General features: G+C 44.7%; 1 protein-coding gene across 5 annotated transcripts; it reads right to left on the bottom strand.

Annotated features, from left to right (window-relative positions):
• RCOR3 (REST corepressor 3) lies at positions 1–26,789 on the bottom strand. 5 transcript variants are annotated; one of them, XM_075267130.1, is made up of 12 exons: positions 26,521–26,789; positions 26,352–26,408; positions 18,282–18,359; positions 18,022–18,074; positions 17,561–17,722; positions 16,537–16,661; positions 11,817–11,895; positions 10,436–10,654; positions 9,201–9,278; positions 9,015–9,072; positions 2,629–2,870; positions 1–2,300 (listed from the first exon to the last, which is right to left on the bottom strand). In XM_075267130.1, exons 1-12 carry the CDS (start codon positions 26,648–26,650, stop codon positions 1,956–1,958), a joined length of 1,626 nt encoding a protein of 541 aa, XP_075123231.1. In that variant the 5' UTR covers positions 26,651–26,789; the 3' UTR covers positions 1–1,955. The 5 variants fall into 5 exon arrangements, with proteins under 5 accessions (XP_075123231.1, XP_075123232.1, XP_075123234.1 ...); XM_075267131.1 differs by having other exon boundaries at positions 26,524–26,788; XM_075267133.1 differs by lacking the exon at positions 2,629–2,870 and having other exon boundaries at positions 26,524–26,787.

The following is a 26,789-nucleotide window of genomic DNA, read 5'->3' as shown; positions in this document are numbered from 1 at the left end:
TTTATTTTTGCCATATTTAAAAAGACAGAAGGGAGAAAAAAAAAAAAAAAAAAAAAAAAAAATATCGACCCGACCCCCTGTTATTTACAGAGCTTGTAATACATTTACTTGGGGAGGGGTCGGTGGGAGTTGAGGACAAAAGGTATAAGAAACAACAAAGCTTTATGTAAAAAGAGCAGAGATACAATGACACCGCTGTTACTTTATACTTACAGAATACCGTATGGGGAGAGCTTACAGAATTGACCAAACTCCGCTTTACCAGACTGAATGACCGGTGATAGACGAGGACTCGGGGCAACAATTTATCTTACATTTTGCAGCACGAAAATGAGAAAAAAAAAATCGTCACATAAGTGCACTTTCTATAATAAACAGGTAAAAACAATAAAATAAAATAAAAAAATGTTCTATTATCTCTATTGATAGTTACTAAGTGCCAATGCAATAAATAAAATACACAAAAACCTGAATCCCTGCCCTGTAAGGGAAACAGAAGTCCGTAAACTAGGAACACAGCGGACGATTCACACTGGACGGTCACAGACAAGACGACAAGGACACTACTCATCATATTACACCGAGGTAAATACAGCAAATAAATAAAAAAAAACTGCATGATCAATCTAACATGATCTCTACGTAGGTACGGCGATGGGTGCAAGCCAAAACACGTTATACCCACACTCGGCCATGAACGGGAAGGCAAAACTAGATCGGCTCAAAGGAGTGAAAAGAAATCCACAATGTGCACGGACACATGAAATATGACTGCATATAGTTAAAAACCTCAGATTTGTAGACCTATTTTTGGAACATGATAAATAAAATCAATAGACATAATAAAAAGGTTGGAAATTGTAAAAAACCACCGCAAATGGAAATGGTTGGGGGCAAATAGGACCACAACAATGCTCAGGATCACAGGGGTTGCAAACGTGACGTTGGTAATGCTGGTTAGGCCTCGTGCACACAACTGAATGTACAGGGGGGGGGGGGGGCATTATATAGCAGAATGCACTTAGAGGACATTGGCCTACCTACCGCCCCCCATTGATTTCAACTCAAGCGGTTGCGTTCCAATGTCACGGAGCAGGATAGGACCCACTCTATAATCATCGGTACCCCCCCCCCCCCTCGTAGGGCATACTTGTTGTGTGCACGAGGTCTTAGAGTGGCAGGACAGTAGGGAGTCTGTACAACATACAAGGCAAGTCTGGTGACATGAATGTCTGACATTTCATAGAATGCTGAGATTTCCTGCTGCGAGAGGGGAACAGAGCGCCGCACACTTCTGGTCCGTTTGAATTAGCGGCTCAGACCGTATGACTAGTTCAATTACAGACAATTTTGCATGGGAACGAGAATACATAGAAAAATCTTAGTGTTTACAACCCCTTTAAAATTTGCAATGGGGGGGGGGGGGGGTGAAATGAAGACATGGACGGATCATCTACACACAGTGGGGGCCATATTATTGGCTTCACTAAACACATCATCACTGAGGTACACGACAAATGGCAAAAATGCCAAATGGCGGCCTTCACTACGTGTAGGTGATCCCATCGTACGGCTGATATGAAAACCATATCTGGCCAAGCTAAATACTTACAGGTCACTGACACTTGTGATTTATTGCATATGGTCAGCCTATAGCTGCTGAAATATGAGACACGGTAACACGTAACAGATGAGTGTGAACACGGAGAACACTTTGGTTTACAGAATGCTTATGTCTCACTGTATATATATATATATATTTCTATATAGTTCTATAAAAAGCTTACAATACATTCTGGATCAGTTTAGTGTACGCTACACAGTCTGGTTTTTAATGTCTGTATTTGATGATATTCTTTAGACGTAGCAAAAACTCCGCACCGTGATCGGTTCCAAGACCGCTTCCCGAAGAAGTAAAAAGTTCCAGGTCCCATTGGAGAATGGATTTATTTCCATCAATGCATTGTGGGCTGAGGTTCAGTCTGAATCCCGATGAGAGATGACGGCTGCTGACCGGAACTCGTGGTCACCGCTGGCCTTGGATTGAGACGCGGAGGCAAAGAGCTAGCTGGGCGAATTAACGGAGGCGGGGGCTGGTTGAGGGTCGGCCTTGGCTGAACGAATCTGGCTTGCTGCTGAAGAGGCGGAGGCTGCCGGTGTAAGGCTGGGGCGGCCGGGAGGGTTGGCCGAAGAAGAGGTGGAGGCTGATTCAAGGCTGTTACCGAAGCGGTCGGCGCTGGGGCTACGGGCGGCGCCGGGGGTGACTGGCCGGTGGCTGGTGCCGTCTGGTTGCTCTGGGTCTACAAATAAAAAAACAACAAAAAAAACCCAAAAACTTCAAAACCATCGCAGTAACCGGTTACCTTACAAAACGGAAAAAAAAGGTTTACGTACGTTATTGCGATACATGGATATACAGTCTATATAAGGGGGGGGGGGGGTCGATCTTTATATTTAGTGTTACACATATACAAGGCATTCAGTGCTTTATGGGTTTAAACTGTTGGATTCTACCTTTTTTTTTTATCATCTATTTGCAATTTACTGGGTAATTTAGAAAAAAAAGGAAATAAAACTAAAATAAAAAAAAAAAAATCTCAACTCAATACTGTGGATACACAAACACACCTCATCCTCTTCATCAGTGCTCTTTCCTGATGGGACATGAGAAGTGTTTTTTGTGTCATCCCCTAAAGTAGAAGCATCACCATTAGAGGCCTGGGTTCCTTGTTCTGCTTCCCATTCCTGCAATACCTCCTCTAAGTTAAACCGACGCCTGTAGTTTACAAAGAAGTTCTTCACTTGACCCACAGTCTTGTTGCCAATTACATCTGCAATAGCTTGAAAATCTTTACCATATTTGCGGACACCTGGAAGGCAAAGTACAACATTCACCAAAGACGATCCACTCATGCGGAGCTTTTGTATGTCAATAAATCTGCAAGGAGGCCCGGGGCCTATGGATGAGGGGGGGGGGAGGGGGTCATTAACCCTATACGTTCCATCAGTGTGCCGGTGGCATGGGGAAAATACATTATACCAGGACACAACCATATAGGGTCCAGATGTATTCAGATGGATATGCATTCAGAAAAAAAATAAAATTATAATTTAGCTTTTATTGAGATTTACTTCTCCCCCAAAGTCTTTCCCAGTGCGAGGAAGGTACAAAGTGGTGCAGTTATGACATATCCCAGGGTAGGCTTTAGATATCCGAGGGTCCCATCGCTATTACCTGGGGTCCACCTGTTGGATATGCCATAAATGTCTAAAATGGGAATGCTCTTTTAATTTTGTTCTCCTATAGTTTTATATTCGGATATCGCACGCATTATGGAGCCATATTACTGGTCGGACCTACGACGAGTCTAATTGTAGCATGGGAAGCAGTCACCTCTATAAGCAAGATGTCCTGTGACCTTAATCCATGGCACTCAGATTGGAAACAAACATATTGGTACTTGGAAAATAAAATAAGGCAAAAATTCAAAAGCAGTCTGCAGCAGGAGCCTCCCCCCCTCTTGCTCTGTCTGCAACAGCAGCAGGAGCCTCCCCCCCCCCTCTTGCTCTGTCTGCAGCAGCAACAGGAGCCCCCCCCCCCCCTTGCTCTGTCTGCAGCAGCAGCAGGAGCCTCCCCCCCTCTTGCTCTGTCCGCAACAGCAGCAGGAGCCTCCCCCCCTTGCTCTGTCTGCAGTAGGACATAAAGAATAAGCCCCGCCTGTATTAACCAAGTCCTGCCCCTTAGTCGATCTCCAGCTAGAACAGCGGAGATCAACAGAGGAATATACCCGGTGTCTTCAAGACTTTTTCAGGAACCTGCAGGATCCTCTCCAGTTTACTTAAAAGGAACACGAAGGCTAAACATTAACATTAAAACCAGAATCAAAGACTTTGGCCTCTGCTGGTGTGCATTAACCCTTCTTCTGTATGGTCCAAGGAGTCTTTCTCTACAGACAATAGTGACCACACAGTCTATGTAACATGCGCTGTATCTGTAGTCACTGGTAGTAGTGGATGAGTACTTTTTGGGATTTCTCCGGTAGTACTTCATATGACCAAAAAAAAAAAAAAAAGTCACTCTGCTTTAACCTTCAAAAGTGACATGGAAGCCAGTACATAAAGAAGAGGAGAAACGGCTCCTTATTTCCCTTTAAATTTGCTATTTGATTGCTTTTCATGAGCTGTGACCTGTAAATACAGTTTAGCGAGTCTACAGGTAGTCTTAGACACACTCCTTGAGGTAGTCCAAAACCTCCCCCCCCCTCCACTGGTTCAGTACATCAAACCAATCCGAGACATTACTGGCATTAAAGTCTTTACAATTTCTGTTCCGAAAATTCATTTTCCACCTGAAAAGGGGTTGTCAGAGATAAACTGATCTTTCTAATCTAAGCTCCGGGGAGCTGAAGGCCCGCCCTCAGTGCACCAAATGCCTTGTTTCCATAAGGATCCAAATCAGTTTTTCTCTAAATTAACAAAAGTGACCTATAGAACTGAGGTATGGGGTTTATCATTGTAGGGTGCTCGGTGGTAACAGCGATACAGGACTGCCCTTAAAAGGATTCTACCATTAAAACTTTTTTTGTGGATAAGACGTCAGAATAGCCTTTAGAAAGGCTATTCATCTCTTACCTGTAGACGTGATCTCCGCCGCGCCGTTCCTTAGAAATTCCGGTTTTTACCGCTATACAAATGAGTTCTTCTGCAGTGATGGGGTCAGGCCCCAGCGCTCAAACCGCGATGAGGGCGTCCCCACCGCTGCTAGAGAAGTGTCTCCAAGCGCCACCTCCTTCTTCATTTGCCGCGTCATCTTCGATGTCTTCCGGCGCAGGCTTGTAACTTCTAGCAGAGCAGACTGCGCAGGCGCAAAGGTCACGGGAACATGGTCACTTGCACAGTATTGTTAGCGGCCATTTTCCTGTGACCTGTGCGCCTGCGCGGTCTGCTCGGTTACGAGCCTGCGCCGGAAGAAGACTTTGAACATGACGTGGTGGACGAAGAAGGAGGCGGCGCTTGGAGACACTTCTCTGGCAGTGGTGGAGAGAACTAATTTGCATACTGGTAAAAAAACGGTATTTCTGAGGAACGGCGCAGCGGAGATCACGTCTAAAGGTAAGAGACGAATAGCCTTTCTAAAGACTATTCCGACGTCTCATCCAAAAAAAAAAAAAAAAAATGTTTTAATGGTAGAATCCCTTTAACAAAGTGTTAGGGGGCGTTCACACTACCGTCGGTGTCCGACATGTAGTGTCCGCTCCTAGTGTCCGCTCAAAATCTGTCACGGACACTAGGAGCGGACACTAGATGTGTCCGTGACACCTGTCATTCACTTTAATGGGCATCGGGTGCGTTCTTTTGCACTCCGTGCCCGTCCTTCCCTCATACATATACCCACTACAAACCTACAGTAAACATCCCAATAAAGTCCACTTACTATTCTCACACCATCTGCTTAGGATTTTGCCAGTTCATTAACAATCAAGTCCTAAAAGTTTTCCTATACAGAGCCTATGAGACATGTCTGGATGAGGAGTCAGAAGGCTAAAAACAATTAGTGAATAGAAATAACTGCCGTATATACTCGAGTATATACGGTATGTCATAAGCTATACATCTAATTAGAATATACAGATTTGTACACGCACTGCGCAGCCGCACATACATGAGCCACTATTACTCATCACGTTTACTTTTCTCAGGTATTGAATAAGGCTGTGTTCACATGACATTCTCAAACCATGTTCGGTGCACATACTGGAAACACTGCCATCATGTATGTGAAATAGTATGACATACGGCATTGCACGCCTCCACAGTGCCTCCTGATATATCCAGCTGACGCACACATCAAACCCCGGGCAACCGCTCCTTGTCCAAACTGGTTTTCTTTTTACAGGGAATGGGTCACCAGAAAACGACTTATTTGTTGTAACAAATTTTTAAGCTACACATTTAAAGGGGCTCTATCATTGGGAAATGTCATTTTTAACTAATCACATCCTTGCATAGGCTTTAGAAAGTCTGTTCCACACCTACATTTAGTATGTAAATTGCCTCAGCGGTTTTTGAATAAGTCCGTTTTTATTCACATGCTAATTAGACTGGTGCACGATGCATGGTGCACCCTCTTTGCTATTCTTTCCTATGGGTGTATACCGCACAAGCTGCTGCTGATGATGACTCAGCTTCCTGTTTGCACACACATAGGAGAGAATAGCAGAGACGAGTGCTACTGGGAACTTCCTGTGCTGGCTGGAAGCTCATTAGCATATGGATAAAAAGGGACTTATTCAGAAACCACTGAGGCAATCTACATACTAAAGGTAGGTGTGAAATAGCCTTTCTAAAGCCTATACAAGGATGTGATTAGTTATAAATGACTTTTCCCAATGATAGGACCCCTTTAAGAGTTTAATATTTCCATGTCACAATCTATATTTAAATACAGTACTATATCTCGTAATTTTCACTCTGGCCACTAAGCCTAACAATAAACTGACAATTGCCAATTCTGTAGAGGTGTTTTTTGCAGCAGTCACTTGCACCATAGATAGGATTACAATAAAAAATCAAATAAAAAAAAAAACACTTATTATAGATAACACCACTGAGACATCATTACATCCACGACGGACAATAGATGATGTCACAGCTCATCTCCTCCCTCTCCCTGCATAGAGCATATCTAGATCTCAGCGAGTCAGCTCCAGACTATTGCTGCCCATGGTCTTGGCTATGCTGTAAAGCAGAGCACTAAATGCTGTTAACATAAAAGGAGGAGAAGCTCAGGCAAGATGGCCGCCTCATAATTATGTATAGAAAATAGAAAAAATAAAAAAATAAATTTACAAAATCAGAAAATAAACACAGATTAGGTAAAAAGTGATAATTATTGTAGTGAAATCCCTGTTTAAAAAAAATATATATAATTAAAATATGGTGACACATTTCTTCTACGACTCTGAACACATGAGCATTAACCTCATCCACCTATACAATGCAAAGGCTGAAGTCTGTGGGAGACCTGTAGGGATTCCTGCACATGAGGTTTTTGTTCCTTTCAGATGCAAGTCCAGCAGCGTTAGGAGTTACACTTCCCTTCATATAACACATAAGATTCCTACATGAGCATACAAGGCTACCAACATCAGCTCTGCCGCCATAACACCCTTTGAGATCCGTCAATAAACACTTTGTGGCAAATAAACTAACAAATAAGCACCAGAAATTGTGGTGTAACTGGAACCAATAGACCTGTGTCGAGGGTTTTACACCACATATTCTATGGGACATTCAGTTTCTTGTCGGGCAGGAGATGAATATGCACAACAGAGAGCCAGAAAATGCACCTAACTATTGGACAATGTGCTAAAATTCTGGATAATGCAACAAAATGTCAGAAACTAATCGCAATAATAAGTGATATAAAATTAGACTAGAAAGTATAAGTCTGCCAGATTTAGACACTTGGGAAGGTCTGGCTCAGCTTAACTGTTTAGTGTAACTCTGCAATATCTAAGCTTAAGTTCACAAGGGTTTTTTTTTGGATCGGAACCGTTATGGTTCAAAATACGAGTAGCTGCAACTGGATGTGGGTGCAGTCACGCACTCCGCTCTGGAATAGGCCCAAATGAATGGACCTAGTCGGGAGGAGGGAGTGTCTTCAGGTGGATTCACGAGGTGACTCTGCCTGAAGAATGAGCATTTTGCTTCTTTTTTCCGGGAGCCGGAAAAAAGAACTGACCGACTCCCAGTGATTTCATTGGGAGCCGTCTTTTTGGTCAGGATTTTGAGGAAGATACGGCCTCAAAATCCTGACCAAAAAACCCCGTGTGAACTTACCCTAAACGTTCCGCGGTGTTCGTTTATCTGCCTGTCTGTTTTATTGAGAGATGATTCTTGCCATCATTGAATCCTTGCTACAACTCCTGTAAGATTGGACTGGAGGGGAGAGGTTTGGCTGTGACTGTCCTATACTGTTTGCCTAAGGGCTAGTTCACACGGGGACATGGAGGAGGATTTTGACAGCGGAATCCACATCATAATCCTCCTCCACAATATTGAGTCTATGTAGACTGCTAGCAGAGAAAAAGAAGCGACATGATCTTTCTTCAGATGTTTTCCGCCTGAAGAAAGCAATAAAAGTGAATGGGAGGCGAAAAACGCACATTTTTTTCAGCCAATTCACTTTACAGGAGGGGAAAACAGCCTGGCTTTTTTTTTTTTTTTTTTTAAAGGTGTTTTTCAAAAAAAAAAAAAAAAAAAAAAAAAGCTCCAAAAAAAGCTCGGCACGGATCCAAAAAAAGCTTCCTAATTAGGAAGCTTTTTCTTCCGGTGCCAAAATAAGCCACACGTTATTTACGTGTGAACTAACCCTAATACAGCACAATTCTTTAAGGTGATGCCATGTTTACATCTGCACTTAGGTGTCCTTTGTTCTGGTCTGTCAGAGGACCAGAACAACGGACATATGAACAACTAAAACAGTGGATACCAATGGTGATCAGACCCCATTGACAAAAAAAAGTTGGTGTTACGTTTTGATTCATTGGTCACTGCGACAAAGTCTCCAACAGACCCAGCCTGAGCCTCCAGCTATCTGTTTTCAGTCCATGTATGTGCCCTGCTACCCTGATGGATCGAATGTGTACGGGCATCTTTACTTACCTGTACTATGGTCACAAAGTGACAGCACCATCACCTGAGCTCAGCACCAGATTACACAGGAGAATCAAAATGTCTCATCGCTTCTAAGACCATTTTAGTATATTTTTTTTTTTGTTTAATTGGAATAATGTACTGAAATGTGTCACTATAAAGTGATTTCCAAGTTTCGGCTTCCCTTAACGTTTAGCGAGTCTGCCTCCATCTGTACGGAGGGCAACTTAACAGCTAAACCACAAGCTAATACCTGTATTTGGTACTTAGTGTATACAGAGTCCAAACTAACACGATATCCAGAAGCGCGGTGCGGTATAATACATCCTTATGCCTGTGTGGCAATGCCCACTTACCTTGTACGGCGAGAAGCTGTTCTTCTGTAGTCCAGCGGGCATTTATTTTCTGATTTGACTGGAAGATAAAAGAAGAAAATATAACTATTATATGACGCAAACCAAGCACAGAGTCAGAAAGGGTTACACTGCGCAGAATCCGGCCAGAGTGAGAACAAGGGCTCATCCACAAGCCGCTCATGTTACCTCGGCTGGTTTGAACTCTTCGATGCCGCCTTCCAGCTTTTGCTTTAGTGCACTGTTAACTTGCTTAGTGTTCTGGACCTTTAAATGAAAGAAAAACTCTAGTCACAAATGATAAAACCAAATGTTCACATGGCAGAAATCCACACAAAATCCACCTGTTTGTGGCAGAAAGATTTCCTACTCAGATTCTAACACAGAGAATGGAGGGGGAAACAGAACTGAGCTACTACAACTTATTTCCTATTTAAATGAATGTAAGCTGATTTGCAGTACCTGTTCTGGCCACTAAACAGAGAACAGCGCTGTCTGCTTACTACTGCATTCTCTATGTGTCGGACCCTCACCCATCCGGTATCCTTAGTATAGGCCAGTGATGGCGAACCTTTTAGAGACCAAGTGCCCAAACTGCAACCCAAAACCCAATAAGTTATCACAGAGTGCCAACACGGGAATTTAACCTTAATAATGTGCGGATCCACAATTACACACAATTACAGACCTGCAAAATATGGTCATACGAATGGGGCTTTGTAGAGCTTTCTGCTCCACTTTGACCCCCACAAAGTCCAATCTGCTCCACAGTGACCCCACACAGTACAATCAGTTCCACAGTGGCCCCCACACAGTATAATCTGCTGCACAGTGTCCCCCCACACAATATAATCTGCTGCACAGTGGTCCCCACATAGTATAATCTGCTGCACAGTGGCCCCCACACAGTATAATCTGCCGCACAGTGGCCCCCACACAGTATAATCTGCTGCAGTGGCCCCCACACAGTATAATCTGCTGCACAGTGGTCCCCATACAATATAATCTGCTGCAGTGGCCCCCACACAGTATAATCTGCTGCACAGTGGTCCCCACACAGTATAATCTGCCGCACAGTGGCCCCCACACAGTATAATCTGCTGCACAGTGGTCCCCACACAGTAGAATCTGCTGCACAGTAGTCCCCACACAATATAATTTGCTGCACAGTGGCCCCCACACAATATAATCTGCTGCACAGTGGTCCCCACACAGTACAATTTGCTCCACGGTTGCCCCCACATAGTATAATCTGTTCCACGGATGGGTGCCCAAAGAGAGGGCTCCGAGTGCCACCTCTGGTACCCATGCCATAGGTTCGCCATCACGGGTATAGGCTATCACTATTCCAGCGCCATCTTGGTTTTTGCTTTTACTAATCTGAAGGTCTGTTATTAAGCCATTGATACACGGGAAATTCCTACCTGACGTTTTAAGGATATCAATTCCATATCCAACTGACGGAGAATAGTGTTGGCGGCGTTAGGGCTACAGGACACGGCTACCACATCATCCTTGCTTATGTACATTCCCTTTGGGGGGCGACACTTAGACCTCTGGGAGTGGTGACGGTGCTGTAAACTTTGGTATTCTCTTCTACCAAGAGCAACCTTGACAGGCTGAATACAGGTATCACCAGTTGCCTGAGGAAAGGAGAACAGGCCAAATATATTGTTAGTAATACTCGTATAGATAGAAACGTGTTCATGGAGGTCTGACGTAACATCTGATATCATCTGGTAACGCTCGCTCATGTGAAATAACACAGAATTACAAGGTACTTGCAGGTCAGGTCCTCCGGCCAGACCATAGCACGTATTCCTCATTCTAGGACACATCATAGTAACGCTCTAGAGTAATTGGTTTTGCACATAAAATGCTAACTCACCGGTAATATTCTAGCAGCTTCTAACATGAAATGACTAAACAGGTTCAGAAAAGTACTGGAAAGTAAATAAAAGCACTCATTACTGACGGCAGATCTAACCGAGCACAATTAGACGAATTCGTTACAGTGTAGCCCTCATTGTTATAACAGTGTGACATATCTGAGTGCCGAGACCCCCACCAATTACATATCCACAATGGTGGGATGCCAGGCAGGGCTGTGGAGTTAGAGCCGGACCAATTTTGGGGGAAGATAAAAATAAGATACGGACTCCAAAGTCAAAATAAAATGATCGTTAATATTATAGAATGAATTAGATGTTACATATTTACTTTCATGGGGATCAGTTATTGGCTTGTTAATGAATTGGAGGATCTTTACTGCTTCGGATAGTCGGACTGACCATTTATGAAGGAGTCGGAGTTGCCGGTCTGGCCTACCGACTCCACAGCCCTCGGTCCATGAGATGGGATCTCCGGACGCGCTACACCTATGTACAGGATGAATAGAATGATGTTTGGGCAGTGTGCGCCTCTAATCCATTCATTCCACAATGGGACAGTCAGCGAGAGCTGAAGTACAGCCCTCCAATATATCCAACAGTGCAAACGAAATAAAAGGTGCACGCAGTCCGACCTTTGCGGCACTCTCTCTCTAGAGGAGTAGGGGTCCCAGCAGCTGGACTGCCACTGATCTGCATCGTATCCCATATTCTATGTATAGGTAATAAATTTGATTTAAAGGGCAAGTCCCTTTATAGGGAACAGCCTATTCAAGTGCTATGGTGGTGGCTGGTGAATACGCTTGGGGGTAGGTGGGAGACTCCCTTTAAGTCTATGATCTAGACATGACTATACACAAACAGAGCCAATCCCATTGACAGATTTGAGGATATTACGGTATATACGGTTACTCACCTCTTTTTTAGTTTCTTTTTTCGGTTCGTAGTCGCTATCATGTCCTTCCTTTGGATGTGTTTCCTCCACATCCTCATCACTGAATGGAGACATAAATCCTGCAATTACTTTCAGATTAGCCAAGATCCTGCACGCTCCCGGCACGTAAAGCATTTCTGTCCTGACACCATCACCCTCCACTATGTGCAAAAGTGACAAAATGTTTTGCATCCATTACACCACCGGTTAGCAATAGGTTATGGAGTCTGTGTACTTACTGTACAGTTACCTTTCCTACCAATAGTGGCCAACTGTACTGCATATAAAACCACCTAGTATGAAACTAGAGTCCTTATATACTGTGATAGTCAAAAAAAAAAAAAAAAGTTACAGCAATGATATTGGAAATGATCATTCCTATATATGGGACGTACACTATATGGACAATGTGTATGTATCCAGTCCTTAATCATTGTACTCAGGTCTTTCATTCTGTCACATTGTCCCTGACGTATATAATCCAGACCCTCGCCTTTACAAACATGGGTGATATAATGGCGGTTCCATTGTAATAGGAGTCACCGCTGCAACAAGTCACTTCTCAATATTTCTTCCTTCCTAAATATTCCACCATCAGCTGTGACTGGTATTATTGGAATGGAAGAACCAAAGCAACTCAGCCATGAAGTGTGAGCAGACCATATATTTACAGAACGAGTGCACCGAATACTGAGGTGTACAAATGACCTCTGGCCCGCAGGAGCGCCATGGTATGGGTTTCCATAACTGAGCAGCTGCTGGCAAGTCTCATATCACCAGAAATAATGCCAAGTATTGGCTGGAGAGATGTAACGCACAATGTCACCTCTGACCTCGGTACAATAGTGGAAATGTGCTTTGTGTAGTGATCAATCTGAACACCCCCAGTGCTGCGAGAGAACTCATTTGCATACCGATGAAAACCGGGATTTATACCGAACAGCGGCGCGGAGAAGACATCTAAAGGTAGGAGAAGAATAGACTTTCTTAAGGCTATTCCTATGTGTTAGTCAGAAAAAAAAGGAAATCCAATGATAGGATCCCTTTAAACATGCACTGAAAAAAAAAAAATCAGTTTTTAACCCCTTCCCGACATGCGCCATAATAGTACGGCGCATGTCGGGTCTGTAACTATGGCAACCGCCATAGCCGCCGGGTGTCTACTGCTTTAAGCATGTATACAAGCATGAAGAACAGGGTATATCAAAGTAACTCATTTAAACAACATCTAATACCCACTGTAGATCATCAAATAATTGCATTTTCAAAAACCCAGAATGAGGGGTAAACGGAAAAAAGGGGTAGAAAATGCTAAATTGAAACAGACAATTTTTATTAAATATACAAAACACAATAACAAGTTAAAAAGGGTGACAATACCACATCTACCAGCAGTAGGTGTGGGGGATAAATCCAGCAAAATGAGTATAAATAGGGTAATTATTGTTCCCAGTATTTGAAATAAATGGATTTGTACAAAATCAAGTTGTAAGCTTATAGTAATCGCCCAAATGTAAGGGTGATACAAACCCAGGAACCCATCAAGGTATATATGAAATTTCAACATCAATGACCTTCATACATCTCTGACACAATTCACACAGTGAACTAGTAAGTGCATGTCAGTTAATGCAAATAGAGACGTAATGTTACAAAGAAAGCCTATCCAGGTGAATACACTTCATGTTATAAATAGGTAGTGCACATGTCAGTGAGGTGGAGGTAGTAGGTATAACATGCTAAGAAAAAATATAAACAACAAGCAATAAGGTCAGAGGTATAACATACCCATGGATAAATTGTGAAGATTGTTGCTGGTTTAGCCCACACACCAGGCAAAAGCAGTAGGTGTGGGGGATAAATCCAGTAAAATGAGAGTAAAAATAGGGTAGTTATTGTTCCCAGTGTTTGGAGTAAATAGATACGTATTTTTCGGACTATAAGACGCACCCAGGTTTTAGAGGAGAAAAATAGGGAAAAAAAATTTTCAGGCAAAAAATGGTAAAATATTTAATATATGGGAGTTGTAGTTTTGGAACAGCTGCCAGGCCACATTGACAGGTGACCCTGCAGCTGTACGGGGATGTATAGGGCGTTTTTTTTGTGGGGCCAGGTGTAGACCGGGCATTTTCAGACACAGGGATACCTAATGTATATGTTTCACAGTAATGTTATACTTTTATATGTATTCTAGGGAAAGGAGGTGAACTTTTATTTATTTTATATTATATTTTTTTTAAGTGTTTTTTTTTTTTTTACTATTTTAATATCCCCCGCCTAGGGGGCTTGAACCTGCAATCATTTGATTGCAAGTCCCATAGACGGCAATACAAGTGTATAACTGTCGGGACCTGAGGAGGAGCAGTGGGTTTGCAGCATGGCCGTGCTACTACCACCGCTGGTTTTCTTCAGCGGCAGTAGAGCGGCAATCTGCAGGCCCCGGCAGCTAAGACAGTCCCCGGCATCTGCTGTAATAGACCGGCGGATGCCGGGGAGTGTCTTAGCTGCCGGGGCCTGCAGTATTGTCACACTCCTGCCGCTGAAGAAAACCAGCGGTGGCAGTAGCGCGGCAATCTGCAGGCCCCGGCAGCTAAGACACTCCCCGGCATCCGCCGTCTATTACAGCAGATGCCGGGGACTGTCTTAGCTGCCGGGGCCTGCGGATTGCCGCGCTACTGCCGCTGAAGAAAACCAGCGGTGGCAGTAGCGCGGCCATGCTGCAAACCCACATTCAGACTATAAGACGCACCCTCATTTTCCTCCGAAATTTGGGGGAAAAAAAAGTGCGTCTTATAGTCCGAAAAATACGGTATGTACAAAATCAGGTTATAAGCTTATAGTAATTGCCCAAATGTAAGGGTGATATAAACCCAGGAACCTATCAAAGTATTTATATTAGAAATTTCAACATCAATGGCCTTCATGCATCTCTGACACAATTCACACAGTGAACTAGTAAGTGCATGTCAGTTAACACAAATGGAGACATAATGTTGCAAAGAAAGCCTATCCAGGTGAATACACTTCATGTTATAAGTAGGTAGTGCACATGTCAGTGAGGTGGAGGTAGTAGTTATAACATGCTAGGTAAAAGTATAGACAAAAAACAATAGGTAACTGAGGTCACAAGTATAACATACCCATAGATGAATTGTAAGAATATTTGCTGGTTTAGCCCACACACCAGGCCCCAACGCACGTTTCGGCTATGAGCCTTCTTCCGGGTTTTGTATATTTAATAAAAATTGTCTGTTTCAATTTAGCATTTTCTACCCCTTTTTTCCCGTTTACTGCTTTAAGCAGTAGACAACCGGCTCTAATGCCTCCGATCGGTCCCCGGACCAATCGGAGGCATTAACCCCTCCGGCGCCGCGGTCAAAGGCGCTGGAGGCACCATTTTCCCGGCGGTGCATGGGCGCCGCCATTTTGGCCGGGATCGCCGGCTCCTGGAGCATGCTCCAGGGCTGACGTCCCGTTGCCATGACAGCCGGGAGCCTTGTACAGGCTCCCAGGCTTGTCTGCAAATCCTTTCTTTTGCAGGCTGGTCTATGCAGCCTGCAAAAGAAAGGATGCTTTTTTGCAATGCATTAGCATTGTAATGCATTGCATTAGTGATCAGACCCCCTGGGGTTCAACACCCCTAGGGGGTCTAATAAATGCAAAAAATTTTTTTTAAAAAAATATAAAAAAAATATAAAAAGAATTAAAAGTTCAAATCACCCCCCTTTCCCTAGAACACATATAAAAGTAGTTAAAAACTGTGAAACATATACATGTTAGGTATACCCGCGTCCGAAATCGCCCGCTCTACAAATCTATAAAAATATTTTTCCTGTTCGGTAAACGCCGTAGCGGGAAAAATAGTCGAAAGTGCCAAACCGCCGTTTTTTCACGGTTTTGATTCTGATAAAAATTTGAATAAAAAGTGATCAAAGCAATAACATTTCCCGAAAATGGTAGAACTAAAAAGTACACCCGGCCCCACAAAAAAAAGACGCCCTATGCATCCCCGTACACTTACGTATAAAAAAGTTACGGCCGTCGGAATATGGCGACTTTTAGAAAAAATTTTTTTTAACACAGTTTTGGATTTTTTTTTAGGGGTCAAAATGTAAATAAAACCATATAAATTTGGTATCCCTGGAACCGTACCGAAACACAGAATACAGGGGACATGTCATTTTGGCTGCACAGTGAACGCCGTAAAACCAAAGCCCGTAAGAAAGTCGCAGAAATGCATTTTTTCTTCAAATACACCCCATTCTGAATTTTTTTCCTGCTTCCCAGTACATTATATAGAATAATTAATGGTGGCATCAGGAAGAAAAATTTGTCCCGCAAAAATTAAGACCTCATATGACTCTGGGAGCGGAGAAATAAAAAAGTTATGGGGTTTAGAAGGAGGGGAGTCAAAAACGAAAATCGAAAATCAAAAAATTCTATCGGCGGGAAGGGGTTAAAGGAACCGTTCTAATCAGTTTTTATGATGTTTCAACAGATCACAGAAACTGATAAGGTGCGGAGACACCAACGCAGATGTCAACCCCGCCAGTTCACAAAGGCATCATACGAGGGGTCTATTGTGGACCCCCTCTATTACCCAGAATAGAATTTAATATGTGAAATATAAGACATGGACAAAAGCCTTGAAGAAGATTGATGGAGATGTAAGATGCATCCACTATACGATAAGACACGATACCTTTCTCCAGTATTATTTTTACTGGCCAACTTCCTTGCTTGCCGATCCATCAGACTTGTCCGAGAACGTGTTTTTTTCCAGGAGTAGTAGTATTTTACCAGACTGGCTATGGTCTTATCGGGAAGCTAAATCAATAAATTGTAACATATTAATATTAAATTAGGAAACTATATAAATATATGCACAGATATATGGACATGCAGAAGAAAGTTCATCTGTAACATTATTAAAAGGGAACACGACTGGTTTATTTGGAACATTACCACAATTCCATATGAACGTACGGCTGGTTTATAGGGTCCAAAATAGTCCTATGGTAATGCTGTCTGTGGCCGGGATTTAACCTCCCCCCCAACCCTTTTATACTTAGCTGGCTCAATCTTCTAGGCCTTGTGCAGCGCCGACTGCACATGCCTGGGCCACAAGAAAATGGCTGCTTACACCAGCTTACTGTGTAAGCGGCCATTTTCTTGTGGCCCGGGCACGCGAAGTCGGCTCTGCCCGAGGCCTAGAAGATTGAAAACCAGGATGGAAGACGACGCAGGGAGAGGCTGTTCCGGAAGAAGATGGAGGCGGCACTAGAGAGTTCTCTCTCAGCACTGGAGACGCCCCCAGTGCTGTTTGAGTGCTGGGGCCCGCCCCCAGTGATGCGAGAGACCTCATTTGCACACAGTTGATAACCAGGATTTCTACTGAACAGCGGCGCGGAGAAGACATCTAAAGGTAGGAGAAGTATAGACTTTCTTAAGACTATTCCTATGTGTTATCGAGAAAAAAAAAAAAAAAAGGGTATCCAATGATAGGATCCCTTTAATGCTGGACCTACATCAATCTCAAATTATAGGACATATCCAAGAATAATCCTAAGAATGAATGGGAGAGCTGCGAGGTGGTTTTTCAGGTAGATTCTGCCTTAAAACCAATACTACAGATTTGATCACTCTAGTCTCTTACCTATATCTGCGGCAGACAAGTGCATGACATACAGTGATGGTACAAGATGGCTGAGGACAGGATCACTTACCATTTGCTGAATTCGATGGAAGCTTTTTCCATGGAAGCTAAATGCTTGCTCAAACAAGACCTTATCTTCCACCGTCCACTCGTCGGGAAAGGGAGTAAAATTGGGCAAATCGGCAAGGGATTTCTCAATGTTGTGTTTGTGCCAAAACAGCATGCCGAGGGCCTATAGAAAAAGAAGGCATTCATTTACACCCATATACTACATATTGGTATTTAACAAGTCTGATCTGTACACTGGGGGTACTGTAGCTGGCTGAGGACCAAAGACCCCCCCTCCAGGGACTGGTAAAGGTATATGGTGCAGCGGCTTCACTTAAAATGGGTTTTCTGGGGTTGATATACTGATAACACGCCCTTTGGATAGGTCATCGGTGAGGGCATAAATCAATCAGGTCTCAGCTGCCCGAAGGCCTTATATCACTCTTCTATGGACACTTATAGTCATGTGAATACAAACCGTACCTGCTCCACGTTGTAGCCATGTTTCTCCTTGGCTATAGCAATGTATTCGTCCACTGTAAAAAGAAGAAGACATCATTTAGAGATCCGGCCATAGAGAACAGGTTACATTATTATTTCCTGACAATTTCCTCCCTATAACAACAACAATTTCCCTGTGAAAAACCTGAATTTTGTTTCTTTGAAATGGCAAATCAATGGATTTCAAGTGAATACTTGCCCAGATCGGACCCAAGCCATAAAGCACCAGATCCCGCACTTACACTTCAGATCCGGAATCGTGTGATAAGGAGACCACACCAACATTCCTCCATTATCTTTATCCGTGTACTTGGTAGCCCCTTAAATACAAAAAGGCAACGTCAGAGATAAATCAATTCTCTCAATAACCCTTAAAGGGGCTTTTCTGGGATAAAAATATCGCTAAGTATAAAAGTTATCAATACCAGATCAGTGACAGCTCGATCAGCAGCTACACAGGAAGTAGACAGCGCCGTTCTCTGTGTAGTGGCCAGACCAGGTACTGCAGATCATGCCCATTCATTTCAAGCCGGTTCACATCTGCGTTCGGTATTTCGTTCAGGGACACCCCCCCAAATGGAAACCTATACGCATTAAATAGTGGATAGCTAAGAAACCCCATAGACTATAATGTGGTCTGTATAGTTTCCGCAAAGAGCTGCTTGCAGTACTTTTCTCTCCGCATGATTCGTGCAGACACAGAGCGGAAACCACACGGACCCCATTATAGTTTATGGGGTCAATGTGGTTCCTTAGATAACTGCTTTTAATGCATATAGATTTCTGTTCGGGAAGGGGGGGGGGGGAGGGGGTATACCAAACGCAGATGGGAACTGGGCCTAAGAGGTTGCTCAGCTGCAATGACACCGTTCAGCCACTAGACACAGTACAGAGCTGGTTACTTCGTGTCATTTACTGATGTGAAGAGCTAATCGATGGGAGTGGCGGACACCCACCAATCTGCTGCTAGTGACCTTTTAGCCTGTAAAACCCCTTTAAAGGGCACCTGTCAGATGATTTTGCCCCACCAAATGACTCCCAGGACTTGGCAGGGTTACTTAGCTGTACGTGCAGATACCCGATTTAGGCAAATTAGGCTGCAAGTGCTCTGGGTGTCGTTGCACACCCTGCCCAACGCCTCCTCCTCTAACAGTGTTAAGCCTTTTGTGCCATCCTCCGCTCTAATATCCCTGCACTTGAGACCTCTCCCCAGTTCTTACAGGTTTAATGAGAGCCACGATGCATTCGCCGTACGCCTGTGAAGCCGCAGCAGGGAGCTGCACCGAGCTACAACCAAGCAGCGCATACATAATAGATAATTGAGACATAGAACAGGGTGGCGGGAGAGGGGTTGGGCAGGGCATGAAAGCTGGGAGTCAGATGGCAAGAATAAATCATCTGGCCGGCAGGATTATTAATACGATAATAACATGATTATTAATAATATATTGTAATTCATTATACAATTATAAGGAAAGAAAAAAACTAAATTCTTGTCATCAGGCCAAACTAAAGTAATGTCTTATAACAGAGATAAAGCAATAAGATCATCAAAAATAACATGTTATAACTCAGCTAATAGGTCTTCAATGGAACGGTCACCTGTTATTACACGGACCTATAGAGCCTGAAAATGTACCGCAGTGTCTGAGGGAGAGCAAGCTGAGACATAGGACATACCGTCATGTGAACGTATCCCTAGAGAAGTGTTCAAATATGCGCCATGCGGAATCTGTCACCAAACTAGCAACACAGTTATACTTGGTTCACATCTGCATTGGTATTCCGTCCGAGGGAGTCCGCCGAATGGAATACCAAATGCTACTGCAATCGGTGTGCAGTAAAAGCACAAGGACCCCATAGACTATAATGGGGTCCGTGTGTTGCCCACACGAATCATGCAGACAGGAAAGTAGATTGTGAACTACCTCCCTGTCTGCATGTTCTCTACGGAGATCTGGCGGCAAGCACACACATTATAGTCTATGGGGTCCGTGTGCTTTCACTGGCACATCGCTTGCAGTTGCGTTCCAATATTCCGTTCAGCGGGGGTTCTCATGCGGAATCCCCGGAACGGAATACGAACGCTGATGTGAACGAGGCCTTGGATAGGTCAGGCTCACCTGAATGTAATACTTATACCCCCTTAAAAACGTGTGCCTCATTACAGAGATATTCATCTATTTCTGAGTATGTGAATGAGTAGTCGGAGCACCAAGGGCGACTCTGCTGCTCCAAACTGCTCTTATACACCCTGCCTTCTCCCCTCTGTTTTGAGAGACAGACCCAGGCCAGATTTCATCCTAGCTCCCTGACCATGTCACTCAAAGAAGGGAGAGGGGTGGGCATGAAATAAAAAAGGCATTACATTCAGATGAAGAACTTTGTTGCTGTTTAATATGCTTCACCCTGGTGATAGGTTCCCCGTATAGAGGACCTTTCATCACCTCCTTGCATCATTTAATAGCTGCTCCTCCACTGATTCCAACAAACTCTGTATTTTTTTTTCCTCTAGCCCCCACCATTCCTGAGCAATCAATGCTGTTCGTTTTAATGCCTGATATACTAGTCCCTGTACTGTCAGGAGGGCAGGGTCAGGCAGGAGCAGACAAAGTGTGATTCTGAGCTCTGACACTGGCTGCCTCTGATTGGAGCTCTGAATAACATCCCCTGCCTGACACCGTCCTCCTGACATTACAGAGCTTAAATAACATCAGGGGAAACTAACTGCACTTGTTGCTCGTGAATGGCGGGGGCTAGAGAGAAAACTTCAACTGTGCTGGAATCAGTGAAGCGGCGCCTATTAACAGACGCGAAGAATTGGAATTGGTGGAGGTGGTGAAAGATCCTCTTTAAAGGGAAGCCATCAAGATAATTTGGTACACTAAACCACCCATTGGTCCTTTCCACTTACCAGGCTGAACCGTGACGTCAGGATGTAGGTCCAAGGCTTCAGTGAAGAACTGTGCAGGTACCAGGAGAGCAAGAATCTGATGCAACTCATCTCACTATAAAGGTTTGTATTTATAAATGTGAGCACGAACAGCGTTGTGACAAGTCTATATTGGACACTACATCCATGTCCATAAGGACCTGTGGGTGGTTTAATGTCCCATATTTACCTGACAGGTTCCCTTTTAAGTGGTTTTCTGAGACTTTAATATTGATTTTTTTTCTTTTTCTTTATGTAGATTGTGGGCCCCATATAGAGATCACAATGTACATTTTTTCCCTATCAGTCTGTCTCTGTAGAATGAGAGGAAATCCATGCAAACATGGGGAGAACATACAAACTCCTTGCAGATGTTGTTCCTGGCGGGATTTGAACCCAGGACTCCAGCGCTGCAAAGCCCCTGAGACTTTAATATTGATGACAATCATTAAAGAGAACCTGTCAACAGGTTTGGAAAGCCCAATGCCATCCATCATCCGATCAGCGTGGTCACCCTGAGCATTTTCAAGGTTTGTTTAACTAAATTGGTTCAGCCATTCCAAAGATATAACCCCTGTTGGCGTTGTTGTAAATAAGTGTAGATTAGCCAAGTGGGCGGTGCCACTGTGGAGTCTGTGTGCTGTATGTCATGTAGTGTTATCCCATGTGATAGCATCATCCTCACAGTCTAAGGTCATGGAAGGAATATGGTATTACAAGTAGTGTTTTGGTGACGGGTCTGATCACTAGTACAATACACTGCTAACGCATTGCAGTTTATTGTAAAATCCTAAAGCAGCCTGTCATAGCACTATACCAATGACAAGCCTTCAATAGTCTCCTGGCGGTCACAGTAAATGATCGCTGCCCCTGGATCTACTTCCAGGGGACAGTGATTGTCTCAAATATGGACGGCACGCATGCGCCGCTGGTAAATAGATGCCTCGGTCACGTTTGACTGAGGCATCTAAAGAGGTAATGCCTTCAACTAGCGTGGGCTCTGATCATGGGCACCACTGCCAGGTCTCTGCAGTAAAAACTCAGGAGCTGATTAGCTCCCGAGTACCCGACATGGACTATAATAGTACGGCAGATATTGGGGAAGGGTTAATCTGCGTTCCCTGCTGAATTTCTGCAGGACTGTATTAGGGATAGGCAGAAGATCCAGTAAGTAAACAATGAGCACAGTCTATCCCTTGCTTTACTCATATAATTTACTTCTAGGTTTAGTATTCCTTTAAAGGGATCCCATCATTGGATACCCCTTTTTCTCCCTAACGTAGAAATAGCCTTACGAAAGGCTATTCTTGTCCTACCTTTAGATGTCTTCTCTGAGCCGTCGTTCGGTAGAAATCTGGGTTTTCTTCGGTAGGCAAAAGAGTTCTCCCACAGCACTGGGGGCGGTCCTCAATGCTCAAACAGCACTGGGGGCGTCCCCAATGCTGCAAGAGAACTCTCCAGCGACGCCTCCCTCTTCTTCAGGAACGCCCTCTCCCTGTGTCTTCTTCCGTCCTAGGTTTCAATCTTCTAGGCCTCAGGCACAACCGACTGCGCATGCCCGGGCCACAAGAAAATGGGCGCTTACACCAGCTAACTGTGTAAATGGCCATTTTCTTGTGGCCTGGGCATGCACAGAAGATTGAAACCCAGAACGGAAGAAGACATAAGGAGAGGGGTGTTCCAGAAGAAGATGGAGGTATTGATGGAGAGTTCTCTCGCAGCATTGGAACGCCCCCAGTGCTGTTTTAGCGTTGAGGACCGCCCCCAGTGCTGTGAGAGAACTAATTTGCATACCAAGAAAAACGGGATTTCTATCGAACGGCGGCGCGGAGAAGACATCTAAAGGTAGGAGAAGAATAGCCTTCTTAAGGCTATTCTTACGTGTTAGAAAAAAAGGGGTATCCAATTATAGGATCCCTTTAAATGTCCTCTGAGCAAGCAGTTCTGTTTAGGTTACAGTCTCTCGAATGCTCTGTTGTCCCCAGGACTGTGGAGTCTGAGTCGGGGCCAATTTTGGGTGGTTACTTCAAAATAAAGAGTATTATTTATGCGTATAGTATACAAGTAACACGATTATATAGGTAGACGTAGAGTTTAACCTCCATAGGAATCAATTACTGGCTTTTTCATGAACTTGAGGATCTTTACTGATTCTGTCCGACCACGGCTGTCCCCAATTATGAAGAAGTCTGGGTATGGAAAAATAAGGAGTGGGAGGTTTGGCCGGTGTGCCTATCCTCTCCATAGACTTCTATGTAATTTGATACTTCAGTAAGCTGAGTCTGTCTCAGGGAGTCCAAGACGGATATAGCAGACATTTCAGAGTGAATGTCAGTTTAGGAAGAATGGAAGTAAAGAGCCAGTAGGTGGAGAGAGGAGCATTTTACTCTGATGAGAAATACATATCAGATTGCAGCGCCGATACAACTTTTATTTGAAAAATGACTGACCATTTTACAACAACTTCATCGTTCCAGTGTGTAGAAATCTTAAAATATAGAATTAAAGGGGTTGTCCCATGACAGACAGGGAGATCCCCTAGCGATCAAGAAAGCATGGGACTCCATGATCTTATGTGATCTGGTGCTCCATTCACCACTAAGGATCTCTAGCAGCCCCATAGAAGTAAATGGAGACCTGGACAAGCAAGCACACGTGGCCTTAATTCACATGGAGTTCTCCAGATCGCTGGGGGACCCAGCAGTGGATAGGGGGATAAGAGTCTTTACTTGGGATAACCACAGCGTCTTAAGACATTTTATTTCAATGGTTTCTGGATCCAGTTTGGGGGATTAGGAGAGATCCCAGTCCATTCCAATTTCATCAATACGACTTCTGAAGACCCATCCCATGCCTCAGTTTCCATTCTCGGAGACTGTAATGGTCACCGTTAGACAGCAAACCATAATGGGTCTACCAGACCATCTGCCACCATCTTCTGAATAGATCTCACATAGAGTTTACTTTGATTGATTCTTTACTTTTTTGCTGTTCTGGTTTATTGTCCAGGAGGTTGGGGAACCACAAACCCCATGTTCAGGCTGGGAAACGTAGTCTAGGCATCGGCTGAACTCAACGGCCCAATTGGATTCGGAAAAGAGTTTTCCAGCCAAACCACCACCGCCTGGCCAAGCTCTTAAAGAGTGACCTCGGGCACATGCGGCGTCCCCAATGCTACGAGAGAACTCTCCAGCGCCGCCTCCATCTTCTTCTGGAATGGCCTCTCCTTGTGTCTTCTTCCGTCCTGGGTTTCAATCTTCTAGGCCTCGGCGAGAGCTGACTGCGCATGCCCGGGCCACAAGAAAATGGCCTCTTATACAGTAAGCTGGTGTAAGCAGCCATATTCTTGTGGCCTAGGCATGCACAGTCGGCTCTGCCCAAGGCCTAGAAGATTGAAAACCAGGACGGAAGACAATGCAGGGAGAGGCTGTTCCAGAAGAAGATGGAGGCGGCGCTGGAGATTTCTCTCGTAGAATTGGGGATGCCCCCAGTGCTGTTTGAGTGCTGGGGACCACTCCCAGTGCTGCGAGAGAACTCATTTGCATACCGTCGAAAACCGGGATTTCTATGGAACAGCGGCGTGGAGAAGACATCTAAAGGTAGGAGAAGGATAGCCTTTCTTAAAGGGATTCTACCATTAAAACCTGTTTTTTGTGGATAAGACGTCGGAATAGCCTTTAGAAAGGCTATTCATCTCTTATCTGCTCCTGAATTGAATTACAAGAGCAAGAGCGGCCTCCCAAAAATGGCCGCCGGCCGGCATGTGCAGTCGGCTCTACTAGTGTCTCACTGGCAGAGCCAACTGCGCAGGCGTCGGAGGTGATGCAGGAGGAGGACGACAGAGAAGGGGAGGATCCAGCCGAAGATAGAGGCATGGCAGGATCGTGTTCTCGAGGATCAGTGGGCCCGCCCCCATCGCTGCCAGAGAACTAATTTGCATACCGGTAAAAAACGGCATTTCTAAGGAACGGCGCGGTGAAGATCACATCTAAAGGTAAGAGACGAATAGCCTTTCTTAAAGGCTATTCTGACGTCTTATACACAAAAAAAGAGGTTTTAATGGTAGAATCCCTTTAAGGCTATTCCTACGTGTTAGGGAGAAAAAAAGGGGATCTAATGATAGGATCCCTTTAATTCTGATAAATCTTAGGGTCTTTTTTTCACAATACAGATACAAGGGAACGAATCTCCTGTCCATTGAGACTGCCGATCTATAAGCTTTATCCACTGGCATCAGACGTGTCACAATTGTTAAGTGGTGCACCCCTCTAAATAACCGATGCATCACAAGAAGAGAGAAATGTAAATCCCGTCAATATTCGGTGTGACCTTTGCCCCCATCAGTTCTTCTCCGGACTTGCAGACAGTCAGAACTGGGCAGGGAGGTTGTTCCCGCCGCCATCTTGGAGAACTAAGCGCAGATCTTCTGTGGCTGTTGCTTGCTCCAATCCGTCTGTCTCTTCACATCCTCCCAGACAGACTGGATGATGATATCAGGGCTATATCTGTGGGGGCCGGATCATCACTTCCAGGACTCCGCCTCCAAAGGGCAAAGGTCACACCGAATATTGATGGAATTTACAATTCTCTTCATTCATTTCGGTCATTGATAAATATAAAGTATTACAGGAGTTATTCCATAAGAAGTGATTGGTGTGTGTGTGTGTGTGGGGGGGGGGGGGGGAGGGGGGGTCTGGACCCCTACTGATCCATTTGGATGAAGGGGCACCCTTGCTCCATTCACTTTAATGGGAGTACCAGCGATAGCCAATGGCTTGTCTATATCCAATGTATATAAATGGAGCAGGGGATGCACCTTTATCCATCCAGGTGTGCCCGGGTTCACCGTTACGACACTCTCAGGATCTTTGGGCGACTTAGCAGACAGACCCCCCCCCCCCCCCCCCCTAAATCTGCAATATACCCTCTTTAACCCTTCCATTTCTGCAAGCACTACCACTTTAGATAGCATTTTTCCATTCCTCTGCCTAAAACTTTTGCACAGCACTGGACACTGCCACTCAATTGACACGAGACCCCATATCGTGGCACCCCCAACGATCAGCACTTACTGCTGGACATGATGGGAGTTGTAGTTTTGCTCTGGGGGGGCGCTACTTTATGGAATAGCTATTAATGCAATCCTACCATATAGAATACAGGATTGTCATGGTGGTATATAGGCTACTACATTATATACCATACATTATATCATTCTGTATATAGCTATAGTGTAAAACAGTATATATCCAGTGCATAGTGACGTATGCATTGCATTTCCACCCCATATTCCCCCCAGGAGCCGCGATCCTCCTCTCACTATACCGAGGCTACCACCGCCACCCCGGCCGCAGCCCCACAGACAAAATGGCAGACGTACCGGGCTCGTAGTCGGGGATCCGGGCCTGGAAGTCGGCTCCCACCCTCATGCCCACATCTGTAACGAGAACGGGAGAGGCTATAGCCGTGGGCCGACACTCACACTCACACTCAGCCAGGGGCAGACAGGGGGACGGGGGAGGCTCAGTCACCACACAGATCGAGGCTACCACCGTGCTCGTCGTCGCTGCCGCCGCTCTCCTCAGAGTAGTGTCCATTGGAGGCGCTGGACGGGCTCTTGGTGCCGTTGGAGCGGTTCTTGCCCAGAAATTCGGTGCCCTTGTCCATCATCCCCGGCATGGCTACGGCTCCCGCCCGGTGTCGGTGTCCGTGAGGGGGGGACTTGTTAATATGGAGGAGGCTCGGCGCGCACGCACACGCAGACGGCTTACTGCTCAGCCGCGTATCACTCCGCCGTCGGGCTCAGGGCTGCGCGCTA

The sequence above is a fragment of the Leptodactylus fuscus genome, chromosome 3 (assembly GCF_031893055.1).
Source record: "Leptodactylus fuscus isolate aLepFus1 chromosome 3, aLepFus1.hap2, whole genome shotgun sequence".
Taxonomy (NCBI): Eukaryota; Metazoa; Chordata; class Amphibia; order Anura; family Leptodactylidae; genus Leptodactylus; species Leptodactylus fuscus.
This window is presented reverse-complemented; position numbering and strand designations above follow the sequence as displayed.

Bases quoted from the DNA above. Each gene is read 5' to 3' on its own strand.
- RCOR3 (XM_075267128.1), bottom strand. From the start codon at position 26,568: ATGGACACTACTCTGAGGAGAGCGGCGGCAGCGACGACGAGCACGGTG. The intron at 18,360-26,351 runs GTACGTCTGCCA...TTTGTATTTAAG, and splicing joins GATCCCCGACTACGAGCCCG to GGGCTACCAAGTACACGGAT. The intron at 11,896-16,536 runs GTATCGTGTCTT...GTCTCCATTCAG, and splicing joins AAAAATAATACTGGAGAAAG to TGATGAGGATGTGGAGGAAA.